This window comes from Pteropus medius, unplaced genomic scaffold, assembly GCF_902729225.1.
Source record: "Pteropus medius unplaced genomic scaffold, Ma_sr-lr_union100, whole genome shotgun sequence".
In the NCBI taxonomy this organism is placed as follows: domain Eukaryota; kingdom Metazoa; phylum Chordata; class Mammalia; order Chiroptera; family Pteropodidae; genus Pteropus; species Pteropus medius.
In genome coordinates, this window is record NW_024343578.1 from 1,630,629 (window position 1) to 1,650,118 (window position 19,490).

At 41.3% G+C, this 19,490-nt stretch overlaps 1 protein-coding gene and 1 pseudogene across 4 annotated transcripts in view; both read right to left on the bottom strand.

Moving 5' to 3' along the window:
• Window positions 1–19,490, bottom strand: part of CACNA2D3 (calcium voltage-gated channel auxiliary subunit alpha2delta 3) — a 793,860-nt gene that overhangs the window by 48,105 nt on the left and 726,265 nt on the right. For all 4 annotated transcript variants that reach the window (XM_039867421.1, XM_039867422.1, XM_039867424.1 and 1 more), the window contains 3 exons: window positions 11,755–11,830; window positions 9,077–9,129; window positions 7,489–7,544 (listed from right to left, as the gene is read on the bottom strand). In XM_039867421.1, coding sequence (XP_039723355.1) covers window positions 7,489–7,544; window positions 9,077–9,129; window positions 11,755–11,830 — 185 coding nt within the window. The remainder of the gene's footprint in view (window positions 1–7,488; window positions 7,545–9,076; window positions 9,130–11,754; window positions 11,831–19,490) is intronic.
• On the bottom strand, window positions 7,066–7,184 carry LOC120606350 (uncharacterized; annotated as a pseudogene).

Sequence of the window (19,490 nt, forward strand, 5' to 3'; positions counted from 1 at the left end):
GCCCCTTTAAGAGGTGTCTGCAGCTGCCAGCTACTACTGCCATAGCCTCTGTCCCACTCAGCTGCTAGGGGCCGAGCAGCCTTGTGTCCTCGCCCTGTCCTACTTTCCGCCATTGCAGGGTGATTTCTTAGTTCTCGCTCTAGTTGTATGGCTTTTTCATCTAGATCCCAGGCAATTTTCCTTGCTGTCTGCTCCTTGTTTCTGTCACAACTTTAATTTGATCGCCAGAGGGATGAATAGAGCCTCTATCATCTATGCCATTTTTTTTTCTGACCTCGATTTCAGATGAGTTTTTAATCTTTCTACACTGTAGTGTCCTCATCCGTACATGGGAATAACAATATCAACCTCACATGGTTGTTTGAGGGTCAAATGAACTGAAACAGAAAGTGGCTGGCACATTGCAAGTGCAGCCTAAGTGCCTATGCTTACTGCCACTGACCTCTACTGCCCGTGTTATCTCATCGACTCTCCAGACTGTTCGCCTTTTCAAGCTATTTCTTTTTGGTTAGAAAAAGCAAGCAGATGGCTGCTTCCCTGCCTCCTGACTCCACTAATGGTACAGGGCTGGCAGTTGTCATGCTCCCAAAGGGCTAGGTCCCAAACACTGTCTGTCCCCATGTGCCCTGCAGTGCTAGCTCATAGGAAGCATATATGCTTGTTGAATAAATGAATAATTCTCCTGAATGGTGTTTTTTAGGCAAACAAAATGGACAAAGGAAATGTGAGCATCTCAGTCCGTAATGACAAATTGCCTGCCTTCAGGGGAAAGGCAAGGTGAGTTTAGGTGGCCCAAGCCATACGCTAATAACATAGAGAGGGGATTGGTGGGAATATCATTTTCTTCCCAGTTATTTCCCAATGCCTCTGGTTTTGTCAGGAGGACCTCTTTGTTTGATGCCAGGGGGTTTCTATCATCTTTGTTTCATTTGCTCTTCTCTTTTTAACCTTGGGATGTCAAACACAAATACCTTGAGGTATTTGGCTACAATTTGGTAAAACTTTTTATATTCCCCATTCTCATTTTTACAATTAATTTTTCTGTACAGCAAATGATATTGACTTTCAATTTGGGAAGCTTCTTTTTAGTATTTACATTATTTAATTGTCAAAAAATGAGTCAGATTAAATGAAATAAAGATTAAATCAACAGCATAGATTATGAGTGGATATGGCACAAACATACAGATAGCATATAATAACCTAATGATAGTAACAACTACATTTATTTAGAAATCACTATGTGCCAGATGATGTTCTGCTTTACATGGATTAATTTATTTAACGGTTAAGCAAGACAAAAAAAAAAAAAACGAACCTATGAGGTAGAAATGATTGTTATCTCTGTTTTGCAGATTAGTGAATGGACACGAGGACTGGGGAAATTGCCCAAATTCATCCAGTGAGTATGTGGCAGAGCTAAAATTTGAACTTGGGCTATCTGGCTCCAGCACATATATATCTAACTGCTCTGTGAAGTTTGGCCAATAAACGAATGGAAGAAAGGTCTTAAGGGCAGGCTGAGATAGGCAGCACACGTGATTTAATAAGCCCGATAATTGCACCATCTCTAATTCTAATTGTCTGGACCCAGATACAATGGAATGAGTCCAACAAGTTCAATGGTGAGACTCATTTGGCTCTGATCTTTTCTGGAGATGAAATTTTTGTTCCTTGACAATTGCAGGGCACTCATACTGATGTGGTGATAGACTGTTGTGTCTATTTGCTATATGACTATAGATTGGCTGGAGGTTGCTTTATGTGCTTTTGTGAAACACAAATTATCATATAAGACCAGGGCCGCATTTAATGTAAATAACATGGTTTATTATGAAGCCCTTTCTTTGTCTGGTGTACTATGAAAAAAATCACATATATTTGCCAGTCATTACTATTTTTCTATGGAATTTCAAATCAATGACTAAGTCTTCCCGCGATCTAATGAGTACTGTTTTAACTCCTAGGCATTTAAAATTCATTATCTTCCAAAGGTGTAGGTACACAAGGATCATAGAGCTCAGCTAGGCTGATTCTTTCCTTTTCCAGAAGGGAGAGTTAGGTTTCAGAAAGCAGATATAGCCTGTCTTGAGCACCACAAGGGAGTGACTAATCACCATGACCATTGTTTGCTTAAATAGCAAAACCACCACCACCACCACCACCCTCACAAACAATATTCACTGAGTGCTTACCACACACCGAACATCATGCTAGACTCTTTGCTCGGATGAAATCCTCACCATCACACAGCAATCAAGGCCCTATTGCTATCGCGCTTTACATATGAAGAAACTAAGATGCTTGCCCCAAGTCACACTGCTGTTAAGTGCTGAAGCCCAGGTGCACAATGGGGTGGTCACATCCAGAGCCTACACTCTTTGCCATCCACTGCTCTCCTCTTACCCCAGTTACACTGGAGGTGCAAGCTGAAGCCGCCGTGACTTATCACTCACTCACAATGAAACACCCACACAACTGAATATCTTTAATTTTCCCTTAGCAACAAATGTCCCTGATGAGAATAACTGACTTGGGTTCACAGTAATTATGTGCAGACAATTGGGAATGAATAGAGTTGCCATTTGAAAAGCTTTCCTCTTCTTTTGTCTTTGTGAATGCACCCCCATTCATAACCGGGTGCCAGCAAGCTCCATTCTCTTTGTGCAACTTCGCCAAAATGATACCTTTGTGATAATTGAGCAGAAATGGGCTTCCACAGTCCCCTTCACTAAGGAAATGAAGCAGATAAACAGTGTAATTATGGATTCCATTTTTAGCTAAACAAAGATGTATGTCTCAGCTCAGAGTCTTTATCTGGTGAGGGAAGAGAAAATTTAGAATAGAGAAACTTTGCAAGTCGATATAGTTATGGTGCGTGAAACTTTTCTCTCCTTACACTGGGTCCAAGGTTTACATTTACATTTAACGTGTGTTCACTTTGGGAGCTCATATACATTTACATCTAACAAAGATATCCAGGTGAGAGCAGCCCCACAGATGAGTTTATTCACCCTCAGTTGACTCAGTTTCTTCATCTCCAAAATGGAAAAAGTCATAATCATGCACAGTAGAGAGCATTAGGCCTGAATGTGACAATTCATGTGCGACAGCCTGCTTGACACGAGGGCTCAGAGAAGGCCAGCCGTCTAGCTGAGGTGGCGGGTCTTGGTTTAGGTCTGAGCCCATTATCTATTAGCTGTCTGACTTAGGTGCCTCAAAAGGTTCAGTAACAAATTCTGGCAGTCCCAACCTCTCAGGTATGTTGAAGGGATCTGAAGATAATCTAGTGCCAGGACTCTGGAAATGGGAAAATGCTACATATAGGTACACCATGTATCAATGATATAAATATCTGACAATGTCTTTCTGCAGTCTGTGGGGAAAAGGTCTCATACTGTGGCAGTGGAGTGAGATGACTTGGATTTACCTATTAAAGGATCTTTTTATAGAGCTTCCTCAAACAGAAATGGAGAAATGAAGCACCATATTATTCTCCTAAGCTAAAATTTTGTCCGCTGTTGGTCCTGGTGGACAGAAAAGCAGGGGAGAGGGGATATGAAATTTCAGAATGAGAACCTTGCTGAGTGTCCGTAACCATCAATGAGGGCAAAGACTGTACCCTCTGTCCTTGTCCGTCATCACCTACCCTATACTCCTGGGCCTACACCAGGGATCCCCCCACAGTGGCGCCACAGCAGGGCCCTCATATCCGCGGGTTTGCATTTTGTGGTTTCAGTTACCCGTGGTCGACTGTGGTCCAAAAACACGAAATAGAAAATTTCAGAATTAAACAATTCTTAAGTCTTAAATTGCATGCCATTCTGAGTAGTGTGATGAAATCTCACACTGTTCATCTTCATCCCCCCTGAGACATGAATCATCCCTTTGTCTTGTACATCCATACTGGATACGCTACCTGCCCACTAGCCACTTAGTAGCCATTGTAGTTACCACAGACACCACATTTACATAACGTTTATTATAGTATATTGTAACAATTGTTCTATATTATTAGTTATTGTTAATCTCTTAATGTGCCTAATTTATAAATTCAAATTTATCACAGGTATGTATGTATAGGAAAAAACAGCGTATTTAGGGTTTGGAACTATTCACAGTTTCAGGCATCTGTCAGGGGTCTTGAAACATATACCCTGCAGATAAGGGAGGAATATTCTATTGACATTTTGAGTCAGATAATTCTTTTTCAGCCGCTTTGTGTTATAGGATGTTTAGTGGCTTCCCTGATCTCTTTTCTGATCTCCCCATTCTCAGTTGTGATAACCAAAAATGTCCCCAGATGTTGTGATCACCCATGGGCGGCAAGATCACCCCAGGTGGAAAACTATTGGTTTAAATAAAGATTATTGTAGCTGGTATTCAACAGAGGCTCAAAAATTAATCGTCAAATCCAAAGGACCAGAACAAGGGTGTGGCCAGATGCCTGTGGTGGCAGGTAATGGGGAAGGGAAAGCAGGCCCAGGTGAGAATGAGGGAAGTCGGAATGGGGATTGGCATGAAGAAGGAAGGCATCCTTCCTTCATCATCTTGTTCACCATCGAAGTCCCTCAGTCAGGGATGGGCAGGCATACCAGTGTGAAGAAGAATGCCAAAAACTAAACCACTGAAGATAACTAGCCTGCTGCCGTCAACATGGAGTACACTCCAACCAGCCAGCCTTAGCCAAAAGAAAACAAAAACAAAAAACTTGAAACAACCCACAACCACCCAAAACGTGAGTACCGCCTGCCAGGCGTGGAGCACTTGCTCTGTGCCATGTCATGCACATGGGCTTTGCACACATTGTTTAATTCATCTCCCACAACCCCATCATGTTATCTGTTGACCAATGAGGAAACCAAAGCTCAGAGAGACCAAACGATTTGCTCAGAACCTCACAGTTCAAGTGGCAGAGGAAGGCTGCCTGACTCCAAAGCCATAGCACTTAATCTCTAGGTGGTGAAACAGCCATTCTAGCCTCCCTGAGCACAAAGTCTGATTCCACAGGAGTGGGAATTTGTCCCCAGGAACTGGTGCTGCGGAGAGAACAGCCACTTAACCAACTTGTAATCCATTTTCTTAGCCTCTATTAATCTTTCCACTTCCTTTTCTCTCTTTTAATCTCATTTACCATTTTTTAAACCTCTAATAATAAAATTGTGGAAAAGCTAATCAAATAAGAAAAGCAAATAAAAAAAAGATATAGCAAGCACACACTTAGTACGTTCCTTCTCACCTCTCCTTTTCAAATCATGTGCACTTTTAAACAAAAGCAGGTTCATGCCGTAAGTAAATTTTTCTTTGGGGTACATGACAGCCCTATCTGTTTATTGACTCCCCATTAGCTATACTGATTGCTGATCCTTCTTGCCTCATATACTCCTCCTCCACCATCAGATGCTTTTTTTGGAGTAGATACAGCTCTGTATATATTTTTTATTATAGTACTTAATTTCATGAGTATTTCTGGTTCTGATAAAAAGTTTTCAGAAACGGAATCTTTAAAAAAATTTTCTGTGCCTTTCTGTGGATGGGCTGTAATTTATTTTAAAACATCCTCATTGTTCATCATTTAAAGAGTTACCAGTGTTTGCAATCTTAAATTCCCTGGTGATGATCACCCTGTCATAGAACGCTTTGTTCCCATCTCAGTTTATTTCCTTAGGCTATATTTCTCGATGTGGGATTATGGGTACTCGCTGTCATTCAAAGATGGTACGAACCCAGTGAGAAGGGGCAAGAATACCTGGAGGGTCACCAGGATAGTGTGCGTGTGGATGAAAGTAGAGCATCTGGGTCTGGTCCACTGAGCTGTCAGCTTCCCAGGACAGAGCCAACCTTCAACATACTTAGATCATGTTCTCCGTTATCAGTGGCTGCTCCATGCAAGCGTATGCATGCATGGAACTCTCTGCATATGTTGCTCTGTCTCGTAGTCTAACTAACAAGAAATTAGTGAGTTCCTGAATTTAGGCAAAATAGGTCTATTTGTAAGATACAAAGCTATGATGGCAGCGACTATAATGGTGATACCTGACAACAGAAAGATGTGTTAGGGTATTTAGCAAACAGAGATTGACACCCACTAGGCACTAAGTGCCAGTTAGGTGCTCAGGGATAAAAATGGTTAAGACACAGCTCCTGCTATCGAGAAATTCTAGTGTAGTGTGAAACAAACAACTGTGGCAATAGTGGTGTGGAAGAGCTGAGAAAGATGTGAGCTGACTGAGAGAGAAGCAAGAAGGAAATGATGCTAATTCTTCCTGGGAGAACTGAGGGAATTCTCAGGGATTGGGATCTTAGAGGAAGAGAGAGGGAATGTCGGACAAATATATCCAGCACGTGGGGGAATGCTGCCACATTACTAATCTACCTCTTTTTAAATAACATATAATTTCAAAAATAATAATTGTAGTGGTCTGCTCGTATCTGGTATCTCAGGTAAAAAAAAAAAAAAGAAAAAGTCAACATGAATAAATGCACAAAGGAAAGAAAGAGCAGAATGTATCTGAAAAACAAAGAGTGACTGAACAGGCAGGGAGATGCCTGAGAGACAATTCTCATTAAAAAGCACTGGTTTTGTAGGCCAGGGGGACTCAACTATTTATTCATCACTGTTGTGGTCCACCCTATCACCACCATTATCATGAATTAATTACAGCTACCATTTTTTGAAAGCTTCCAGTCCCTGTGCTCAGCATATAGCATGATCTATCTCATCATTACATACACACGTGCGCATGCACACACACAAGTGATAGGAGATAAATATTATTTATTATTTTCCTATTTTGCTTACTGTGGGAAAACTGTGCCTTGCCCAGATCAGCTAACTTGCCAGAGGCTAATCTTGGAGCCAGGACTCAAATCCATACTGATCTAACTCTACAACTCATGCCTCTGAGAGTTTCTACTAATTATTCCTCAAATCATTAAAGGTTTTTGGGCAGGAAAAGTAATATTACAAGGTTTATATTTTATGAGGGTGATTCTTTAAAAAAAAAAAAAGAGTAACTATCTCTTCATTCAGTCTGAAAAAGGCAATGTGTCTGTCTCCTTTAACGCCTACAGCACCTGGTAATCCTAGGTGGTCTCCCATCCAAGTACTAACCAGGCCCAACACTGCTTAGCTTCAGAGATCAGACGAGATCCGGCATGTTCAGGGTGGCATGGCCGTTGTCTCTTAGATTTTTGCTCCGTTCATGAGTTTTTTGAAGACTTCACCTGTTTAATGCATAACCTCAAAGTCTTAGTTTAGGAAACAGGTCAAAGTGTATATTCAACATGGGCTGAATGAAGCTCTGGGAATTTTTGTCTGACTGGCTGGTGCTGCACTTAGCACAAAGAATGCCTTTTGCTGACTGAGCTGAAAAATCATCACTTTGTCCTGGGTAATTTTATGCAAGCACATCCCTGATGAAAAGAAGCCAGTGAACCCAGGGCTTATCACTCTGAGCTAGGAAATAGAAACCAGTTGCCGCTTACCTTTAGCTGTCATATCTGAGTGCCACCAGCTGCAGAGGTTAAATTCCACCAGGAACCTAAACGGGTGATGGAAAGCCCAATGTTACCTGGTTATCCACACCCTGAATAGAACAGTGAGGTCCTATTATTCGGTAATGCTCAACCCCATTTGAAAGAATAACATCACAATCTGGAGATATCAACATGGTTAGTTCGGTTACCAGTGAATTTTTACTGGGCTTTATCTTATTTACGATAGGCTATTTTATCAACAATGCCAGCCGAGCCATGAAATCAGTTTCACCTAGACTTAAGGACTCTGCTGAGAAATATCCTGCTTTCTAGGCAGAAATAGTTTCTAGTTGCCGTCTGAACCCATAGTAAAAATTCAACTTCTAAAGGGCTTCTTCTGCCTTGGTTCAGAAATACAAATAGAATATTCTCTACTGGATTATGATCTGCAGTAATAAAGGGTGTTTTCAAAATTTATACTGTAATGCAAACTCTTTAGCCATGTTTGTGACTGTGTGTGTGTATGTGTGTGTGTGTGTGTGTGTGTGTGTATGTGTGTAGGGACAGATGGGACAAACCTCTCTTTATGAAAGTATGCCATGATGCAAATTTTAAAAAAATTAAAATTTTTCTGTTGTTCATAAAGAATGCAAAAGTAATATAAATCATCCTCCAAATTAATGAGACAGACCAAAACATGGCCATTTCTTTTTTCAGATACTTGGTTACATTCTCTAGCAATTCACTCTCAATCAAAATCCCACTATTATCCATTACTGTATTTTGTCTCATATATATACAAAACTTGCTCCCCACTTGAATTTATAACTGTGGTAAATTAATACGTTACATTAACATAATAGAGAAGAAGATGTCTATTCATCAATGTCTGTTCATCAAATGATTTCTTTCTTAAATTCAAAGAACTGGAAACTTAATGGGGAAAATAAAAATAAGAGTTTGGTGTAGCTCGAATGATCCGGTTCCCAAGTCCATCCATGGACACCCTCTCTTTTGTGTGACACGGTGTTTCTGTGATGCGTCCAATATCTCATCTGGAAGTCAAGCCTTTCATCTTTGTGCCATTTTAAGTCTGACCCAAGTCACAGATGCATTCAACACCCTCTGAACAGGACCAAAAATCGACAGGGTAAACAATTAAATCACACCTTGAAAAGCCCCCAGCCCCTGGCCCATGACTACACAGGCCCTATTCCTATATATGGCAAGACATTCGAAGTAGCACAGTGGACAGCCCTGGCAATTTGTTCTTCTGACCACAGCCCACCCAGGCAGCATTAAAAACAGCCAGAAATCTATGTTAAATTTAACAGTAACCACAATAAATAAATTTAGTTTGTGTATTGCAAGCTGTTAGTCTGCTAAACAATTACATAAGGGCATAAGCAGTGACCATGAATAACTTAATAAAAGATAATTTTTTGGTCTCAACATTCAATATTTTGAGATTTTTAATGAGGTTATTCAGAGTATTATGAATCAGTTATTGAAAACATGAAGCAGAGACTCTCAATTCACTTAATAATACAAAAGAAAAGAATAATAGTTTTTTTAAAAATGGAACAATTGTACTTACAAGACAAATTCTGTCATTATCCATTTTACTGCAGCAAGGAAGGCATTATAAGGCTGAACAGAAGAATTCAGTTCATTAAAAAAAAATGTATCACACACAACATTTTTAGTTTAACTTAAGGCTTTACATAAAGACAATGTTATTCTTTCAGAGAGATTGATATCATGTTAAAAAACAGTGAAGCTCTAGCTGAAAGAAGAAAATGGTTGGATACTATATCCCAAAACTAACATTTTAAAACTTTGAACTCCCCTGTAGTAAGATGTGATTTACAAGTAAAATAAACATGATCTAATACAGGGGTTATCTCTGGGAGGAAAAAGGAAGTTCAGCAAAGGATGCTTAAACCTTTACCCTCTAGGGGCTAATATTTCACAGCTTAATGCTGAGGGGCTGGAATCTTATAACTAATTTCAAATGGTAATTTACAGGGCTGCCTCTCAGAAAGGTGATTCTCTGTTCTCCATCACTGTATGTCATTCATTGAAATAAGCAAAAATTGCATATATTTGATTTTAATGTTGTCCATGAATTATGTATGATTCAAGCTGCCTTTTCTCACACTTACATATTTAGACTTGAAAAAAAAATGATAACCATATAAACATGTGATTTTATCCTTACAGAAAATCTCCTTCACTCTATAAAAGAAGGCATTGACAGCTTGATCTTTATTTCAGAATATTTTAATTAAAAAAAGCAGTTGGATTGTTTACTCTGTGATATTTCCTATGTGGATAATTCAATTTCCTGATTCTGGAAAATACCAAGTCCCCCCTCAGTTAGTTCTTTGTACCTAGGTATGCCAGATATGTGAGTGGTGGGCAGATTTGAGAGACAGGCAATGACACTGGCAAAGCCCAGGCTCCAGCTGGCAAGTCCAGAAAAATCTCAGAACCTTTCATGGTTCCATTTAGGTATCAGAGAACTGAAATGCCATATCTTGGTTTCTTAAGTGATGGCTGCTTAATCCTACCTTCTGAGCATTTTGATGTTAAGGACTAGTGCTAGGAATGGGGGACTATTAATCAGTTTTAAATAAAACAAGAACCAATTTTTATACCCTTAACCATTCTTGAAACTTCCCTATTTCAAGCCAGTAGGTAAACAGAACAATAATAAAACTCTACAGGGGTTACTAGTAGCCCACCCAGATTTCAGATGCATCTCTTGCTCTGATTTGACTGAGTGTATCACCATAATTTCCTGAATCGCAGGGCCCTCAGGATTAGGGTCAGATAAGGATGTGAACTATTAACTATTTCTAAAACCAAATGCAATCTTGTAGCGCTGTGGGTTTTGCCATTAAGATTCTTGATCCTTAGGGCTTGAAAAATAATCATCTTTCTTTCAAAATGACCCAGGTGGTCAGACCATGGGACAGTTCTGCATCTCTGTACCTGCTGGGATGGGTAGTGACATTTCAGTGGTCCTCGGTAGTGTGAGTCTGAGAGAGGACAGAATGAATAAGGAGATTAAGGAGGTTCTGAAAGGGGAGAGGGGCAGACACTGGGGCAGCTCTCCCAGAGGCCAGGAGAAAAGGCACTCAAGCATTTCCTACCAGACACTGGCTCAATGTATGGATAAACAAAGGGATTATGTAAATACAGGATTAACAAATTTAAATACACATTATCATTCAGAAGGGTAAAGCCATTGAGCTTTTAAGCCTAATGATGAAAACATACCTTGGGAACATTTTAAGTCTGGAAATACTCATGCTAAGATTAGGGAAGTTGAGTTTGAAAAGACAGGTTGATTCTCACTAAAAAGCAGTATTTTTAAAAAAAAAAAAATGTCAAATTCTTAGTTCCTAGTTGCCTCTCAGATATTTTCTAGCTCTGAATCATTTCTTGTTCTCTTAGTGTAGGAGAACTGTGTTAAATACTTGGTTTTTAAATAATCCCCTCACAAGATCCTATATCTGCAAATGAGAAGGTGTGTATGTTTTAAAACCACAATGACTCTTAAATTTTGTTTCAAACCAAATTTTAGGATAACTTTTTGGAATTTACAAAATAATACATAAGGGTTATATTTAAACATATATGCCAGACTATACTGGAGTATCTATATCTGGGTTTTTGTTTTTGTTTTGTATGTGTGTTTTCAAATCATTGCTTGCACATTGTAAATTATATTTTTAAACTGAGAGTAAATTATAGCAGTTATTGGCATTCAGAAAGTCATTTTCTAATGCTACCAGAGTTAAACTGATTGATCCTCAACTCTGACATCAGCCATGGAAGCGGTTACAGGGAGAATGCTGCGGAAACAAAGCAGCAGTATGATTAGGATGGAGAACCTATGATCGAAATGTGAATTTGTTCATAGGCTAACAGCTCTATTACAAACCGAAAGGAAGATTTCTGTTGAACCAAACCAAATTCTCTTTTATATAAAGAATAAGAGAATCCATAAAACTTCTCCTTTTTTCTATCCATCAAAAGAGGGCTGCTGCATTACTCCATCAGAGACTTTAGATCTGTTTGCCATTCATATAATCACTAAATTTGGGTTTAAACAGAAGTGACTTTTCTTAACCAGTAAAATCAAGAAATACTTTCAAACACTCATGGTTTTGAAAAAGATGACTTGATTGCCCCAAAGGAGAAGACACACTCATACACAGAGACAGAAACATACAGTTGTTTTCTGGGTGAATGCACTGTACTTACATCCAGTAGACCATGGGCACCATCGCTGCTCTCCTTGTTGGCTCTGCACATGGCTTGATAGTCATAAAGGGTAATTCTACAGGAAAGAATGGAAAGGAGCTTCACTAATATGGGAAATGCAGAAACCAAAAGATGGTGGGGACCAGCAAGGTGAACAGTTACTAATACTACTATCGAGTGCAGCGGTGACTTGTAAATACAGACCTAACAAGAATGATAAACCAGTAAAGGGGTCCAGTAAAGTTTTGCCACTCCAAAATGTGCCTTTTGAGATATTGATTTTAAGCTGGTTGTTAAGAAACAAAAAACTCAGAAGGAACCTTTGACCTCCTCCCCCTTCCTGCCTGAAGGAATTCAGATAAAAAGGCCTGTTTTAGGAAGGGTATTTTAGCATATCCAACATAGCCTATTTGAGTTAGGTATGGTGGACAGGAAGGATCCATGCAGAAATTTGTTCTGCAGGGGTGATCCTCTGTCTCATTGTCTCTGGGTTGCCCAGCAGGAATTTGTTTGTAAAGTGTTCCCTCTTTCTTGTCTACCTGTGAATTACCCACTTCCCCTTTAAAATTCCAGACTCTTGACCCTTCTCGTGTGTCCAGAATGACTTATAAACTTCAACTGCCCAAGGCATCATGGGTCACATTCTTAGAGACCCCCGAATCTACATATAAACTTTGGACATTTTCTCCTGTTAACCTGTCTCTGTCAATTTGATTATTAGCCCAGCTAGTAGAATTTAGAAGGTGAGAGAAAAATTCTATTTTTTTCAGCCTCCACACCAGGAACGCAGTAAAGTCCAGGACTGGAGACACAATCAGGACCAGCTCAAAATTGTTCTATTTTGCTTAACGAGATCCTGAGTTGTTTTTTGGAGACAGCACTTCAAAACCACAAGTTATGCAGCTGAAGCATGTGCAGAGGAGAGAACTTTGACCTCCACCTGCACCTGGAACCAAAGTCTCCACACCCCAACCAGCCACCCCACCAAACCGAAGGACTGGGACATAACTGGAAGTTGAACACTGGAACCCTTTCAGAAGCAGAGGGTCTGTTGCCAGGAAGATCCTGTGTTGACGCCCTTACTAAAAATGACCACGTTCCGAGGCCTCCGATTAAAACTTGCCCCGCCAGTGCTTCTGCATACCAGTTCTCCCTGTACCTTCAGAAATCCTCCCTGAACCCTGGATTGGGGAGTTTGGGATTTTGAGCATTAGCCTCCCATTCTCCTGGGTGGCACCATTCATAATAAAATAGCCAATCTTTCTCCACTCCGATTCTCGGTGTTTAGCATTTGGCTCTCGGTGTTTAGCGTCAGGTAGACAGAGTCTCTCTAGTCTGCACCACTTGGAACTTGAAGAATGAAGGAAATAAAGGTATCGTAGTGGAAAGAGAAGAAGGAGAAAATCCTCAGAATGATGAAACAGTCGTTTTGGGTTGACAAGGATGATCTGCATGGACCAGGATACTCCAAAGGGAATATGCTGTTCTGAACTGGATTCTGGGCCCGGGATGGAATCTACCTTGGCCATGGCTCCAAGGTCAAGGAAAGCTGGGGAAGGCCACTTTGGACTAAGGAATGGAAGGATCCTCTGTCTCTCTCAAGCACTAGGAGACACGCTTGGACCAAGATAAGCCCAGCACTTTGATGATTTGTTGGAAACCAGCTGGCTCATTGGTTCTAATTCTCATGCCCCACTACCAGAACCATTATAGTGAGTGTACTTTTACTTTCTAAACCTGCAGTTTATGAAACAATGGGCATTTTTTTCCTCCTTAATGAAAGAAGTATAGCTTTTGTCCCAATTATGAGCCTTAGTCAGTTGCAAAAAAAAAATGTCCTACTTTAAAATTGTTCCAGATATTCTAATTTCTCATTGACAATTTTACAAAGTAAAAGAGAATAATAGTTTCTGGTAGCAAGTTAACAGCTTTTAGATGGAGCAAACACCTTATCCCAAAGGAGACATGCATTCCATCCTTCCCCTCAGCTCTCCTTCCCACTATTCCAGGCACCCCAAAGGAGAGACACTTTAGAGTCCAGCCTGAGTTACATAACAGTTGCCAGATGATATGTTAACACTGCAATACTACATGAACGCCTACGTGACTGGAAGGAATTTTCCCCGCAGGAATTCCTTTCTAGAATAATACAATGCTTAATGTGGAGCATACTTAATGCTGTGCTGGGAATGAACAACCAGCCAAGTATCTGGCTCGGGGAAGTCCCCAAACAAACTTCTCACAGAAATTACTGACACAGCCCTGACAGTAACCCAGCCACAGAATCAACGGCAGACCACAATGGACAACTCTAATCGGTCCCTGACTGACCCACTGTGCCACAGCCTACAGACTCATCCAGGGGATTTCTACAGAGGACCCAGGAAGGGCTTTCGAGGATTTGGCAAGAATTATGGTAGGCGTCATTCTTTTCACACTGCCCCACTCTGTCTGCAGCTGACATGTGGGCCAGAGCTGGGTGAGAGGCAACATGGGTTGAGTTTCCGGTTGTAGATGTGAATATAGTTTGGCCTTGATTTTAAAGTTTGGTTCTGCCATTAATCTAGGGTGAAATCTTGAGCAGGTTGCTTACCTTTTACTGAGGCTTCATTTTCTCACCTATAAAATGACTCACAGAGATGTTCTGAGATTTAAATGGTCAGGCCTATGAAAGTATGTAGTGTGCTAGGCCTGGTATGATCCTTATGACAGAAGCCCTAATTTTGTTCTTTGTTAGAGTATGAGTTGTTAAAACTACACTGTTCCCAAAGGCTCAAGTGACACATGGCAGTGTGACCTACTGGTTAAAATGCCAGCTTTGAAGTCAGTGACACCTGAGTTTACATCCTAATTCATCTACTTATTAAATATATATATATTTTTTACCTTCTTTGTGCCTCAGTTTCCTCATTTGTAAAATGGTGAGAATAGTGGCTACTTTATAGGGTGGACGTGATGATTAACTGAGGTTACATATGTGTTGCATTTAGCACAATGCATAATACAGAAGAAACACTCAACAGAAGGCAGGGTTGTGGCTACCGTTATAATTTATTAGTTTGGTTTTCATTGCCATTATTAATTAATGGGGGTGGCGTTTAAGACAATGAGAATTGACTCAGGCCTTACCCAGCTGGTTGAAAGATGGACAGGACTTCTGGTTTCCTTTAGCTCATTGGCACATATGATATACTGTAAAATTCACACATTACTACAGTACAAGTAATCTTCAGAATCTGTACTGGGGCTATCAAAAGATGATGCAGGAACTTCTATTCATGGGTTTCTTAGCTGAGGACCATGATAACAACAGCTGATGTCTGATGAACTCTATTCAGCAACCATATGCAAGGTACTCTTCTAAACATGTCCCTACGAGATAGATTCTAATCATCCCCATTTTACAGAGAGGCAGAGGAGAGGCAAATCAAGTCTCAGCCAGCCTAAACAATGTGCTTAATTTCACATACCTAACAAGTGACAGAACCAGAATTAGATGAGGGCCAAGCTGCACGCATCTCACTCTGCCTTCTGCTCAGTAGCAGGTTCTGACATATTCTAGGAAATGCATAGAATCCAGCCCTATGCCCCATCCCAGAGTCTTACTGGGCAGCAAGTGCTGTCCAATATAAAGTCTCAGAATCAATGTTCAGAATCAACTTTCAACCCAAGCTGAAGGGCTGTTGTGGGGTCACTAGGCCAGTCTGGGCCAGCTGGCCGGGCTAGTGAGAGCCTCTTGCCATGGCAACCGCCCTGACGGACAGATGGCAGGAAGCTCAGGATTCTCCTGGGATCACTTTCAAAGGCTGCAGTTTACATGTTGGGGCCAAACTCAGTTGCTCTGTGGCAGCCTCCAGGCCAGGGCATCTGCCTTTCCTTTCACCAGGAGGCTCTCCTGATACCATTGCCACTGGGGGGTTACAAAACAAGTCTTCCCCGTCTTCTCCACGCTTAGCTTTAACTAGACATTGCGGAAAGAGAGACTTCCAGATCATTACTCTTTCTGAAATGATTTTGTTACTGTTTTAAATAACTCCATTTTGTGGCTACCTGTATCCTGTTTGGCTGATTATAGTTAAAGAACATGATAATTGCCTGCTTTCGTTCACCTCTGAAATAAGCCCTGAGCATTGTGCCCAGCCCAAGATTGGTGCTGTGCTGCTGCCCTCAGCAGGGGGAGTTTATTCCTGTGTCGATAGCGTGCCTTAATCTTCGTGACATCACCACCAGAGTTTATCCTTAGCATCTCTGTGCTCCCCAGACAGTTCTCTTTGAAACTTTGAGAGAAGGCAGATATGGCTTCTGAAGAAGAAACTCAAAGCAATGCCAACAAAGCCAGGGCAACCCAACGTGCTGCTGTACCAGAGAGAGACTTAGGTGATAGGGCCGTGACATTAGGACTTGTTTAAAGCCATTTTACTGATTCTGCTCTTTTCCAACTCGACAAAAATCACGACCAAGAACAATATTCCTTCTATAAATCAGAAGGTCGAATTTCAAAGGCATGATGAGTTCAGCTACTTTAGACTTGTTAGTTCCTAAGAACCAGTATTTATTAAACACCTACTATGTGCCCATGAGGCCAGGAAGCCCATAACGACTCAGTGAATTAGCTCACTTTGTCTAAATAGTTTGTCTAAAAAACAAACTTGACACAGCTTACTGTTTGTAAATACAGCCCTAAAAGCAGGTCAGGGAGGCATTTGACACAGAGACCCACTGTGGGACATATTTAAGCCATTTTAAATCTAAAATTATGAGAAGCAAAGTGACTCACTAGGGTAGCATGCAAAAATATGTATTCTTTGTTGAGCTGTACAATGTGTTCTCTGGGGCAGCTTTCAATTTGTAAGCCATAGGGCACACAGTAGGAACACAGAAAATTCTCGACAGAGGGACTGTAGCCATAGGAAGCCTTATTCGTTTTTTTACCTCTCAGAAAGCCGGGAAAGTGGAAAGCTCAATCTTTTGATCTGAGTGCTAACAGAAGATCCAAAGGTGCTCTGCCTTCTCTCCTTTTTGCATCCGTAGCCATGTCACTCCACAGTAACTTCTCACAGAAACTGCACTGTCCTTGAAGATCATCGCAGCATATCTAACACAGCAGAGGTGGCAAGTTTGCACGACCTTGGCCCTGCTGCTTTGAATGCTCCGACTGCAAATCACTAAAACAAATCTAGTCTGAACACCTATCATTAGCAGAACACCCATCATTAGCAGAGAACAGCATCATGTGGCTGCACTGGCCTGGAGCCCAGTGCATGGAGTACTGGGGCCGCTCAGGGTCCAGTGCAGAAACGGAGAGGCGAGCCGTGAGAAAAGCCTCACTCATTCTACAGATTAAGCAAAGGGTCTATCAGCACCAAATGCTTTTCACTGACAGGTGCTGATAATATAAAAAATAAAGCTGCAGATACTAATCACATTGGCGTCTCATCCAGGTATAAAAGCAGTAACAGTAAGAAATAGTCAATTACTTTCTGCCAGCAATGTAGGCATTATTTCTGATGTCAAGGGCATGGTACGTTTCATAGGAGAGGAAATGAATGCTCAGAAGATGAAGTCACTGCTCCAAGGTTATTACAGCACTGCCGAGTGGAGGGGCTGGGATTTCAACCTACGTCACCTGTTCTTTAAAGCTGTGCATTTAAACTGCTTCCCAAGCATGGAGTCCCACTAGATATCCTGCTTCTTAGGGTCTTATGGGGATAGGTCTCAGCAGAAGAATCTGGAAAATGGGATGTAAACTTACTCTCAATTCCTAAGACCACTTGTGAGCATACCAGTTGGCATTTGTTCAAAATAGCAATTCCCAACCCTGCCTATCCTTTAGAATCACTGGGGGGAACTTAAAAAATTTCATATACATGCTGAGGTCCAGGCATCATCCCTCCTCCCAAGATTTCATTGGTCAGGGTTGGCCCTGGAAAGCCTAAGGAGCTTCTAGCATCAGAATCACCTGTGTCTCCACGCTGAGCAGAACACTGGCCTCCCAGCCACACCAGCTTCAATGTTAGGTCAAAGGATAACATGAATGGGTGCCGGGAGGTGCACCTATTCGGCAGCTTGTTTGCCCATTCGCCTGCCCCTTCCATGAAAATTATCTTTATTTGGTAAACCAAAGGAGAAAATGGAATCATGATTAATACCAAATAGAAAAGATTAAATTTCATTTGCTTCTTTGAGTAAGAAATGCAAGGAAATGGCTGAATTCTGCTTGGGGAATGAGTTAATACAAAATCCATTTGAGGCCCGGAACTTGGAGGCTGGAGGAGCTTCCTGGGCTCTGCCAAGCTCGGGAAGCCGTGTCTACCATTCACAGCAACTGTACCAAGGTAATGCCAGTGCGGCACTTAGCACAGTGTGGGGCTCATAACTGCGGCTCCGTACACCAGTCCATAAGGGTGCCAGCATTGCCATTGTTGCTACTAGCCGAACCCAGTGGGTGTTACTGAGTATTCCTGCTTTCATTGCTTGGGATCAGGCACCAGGGACAGATGAGTTAGATGGTGGCTATTTAGATGGTGAACATTTCTGTTCAGGACTACACTGTCATGTGGGGCATGGGGGACACTGGGAGTGGTGAACACAGCCACATCTCTGGAATGTTTTCAGAGTGGATTTCACAGGGGTGACAACATGAGGCCCCAAAATTAGTATTTTCAGACTTCCTTCACGTAAAAGAGAAAGACTCATATTCTTTAACCCCTTGTTATATTGCAATTTCCTATTATTTCTAGTAGAACTTGCTACTAACTGATATATTAGACTCCCGGTTTGATTGAGAAACTTTCTTTTGCTATCTCTTGAAGCAAAACAAGCATGAATGTGAAAAAATATCTCTGCAGAATATACTTTTGTCTACTCCAACTATGGGAAAAGATGAGCGGTGATTAACAGACCACGGTCTGCAATCTGGAAACCAAGAGTCATGAGTTCAAACTTCATCTTCCTCCCTCACTGCTGTGGGTGAACTCGGACAAAAAATAAAATAAAATGCTTGGAAAAAAATAAAATAAAATGTTTGGAGCCTCCACTTCCAGTCTGTCTTTTGTCAAGTGGAAATAATGATAGTAGTTACTTCATGGAGTTGTTATGGGGATTAATTAAGGTAATGCAAGTAAACTGCTTGAAGTAATGGCCTGTAGTTAGTATTCAATAAATCAGACATGCTATAATCATGATGCAGTTGAGGGCAGCTATTGTTATTGTTGTCACCGGGCATCGTCAAGTAGCAGCTTTCGAATTTTAAAGAGTGGTCCATTGGAATCTCCACATCTCTGCACTCCAGAAAGTTTGGCCCAGAAACACAATTGTCCAAACCAATCTGTCTTTTTCTTCCCTTCAACACCACCTTTGACTTCTGTGGCCACGGTCAGGTCCACAGGAAGCCAAGAAGCCATTACATTCATAACCTAAGTTGTTGAGTACTAGACATCAGTAGGGCAGTCGGCATTGAAGGAGAGCAGACATCTACATAAGAGACTTCTCTTTGAACACTCTCTAGACTCCAAGGCCAGGGCATTCACAGAAATGCAATGTGGTTACCAAGGGCGGGGAAAGCTCCTTGTCACCCACGGTCGTGCCAGGGCAGTTCCATCATACCGAGACAGAAGTACAAATGGCCCCACTCTTGAATTCTACCTGATGTGTCACCCTTCTAGAGAGGCTATTTAAATAGCAGAAGGACCCACACGAGGAATTCTACACAAGTCAACTATGTTAATGAATGTGTG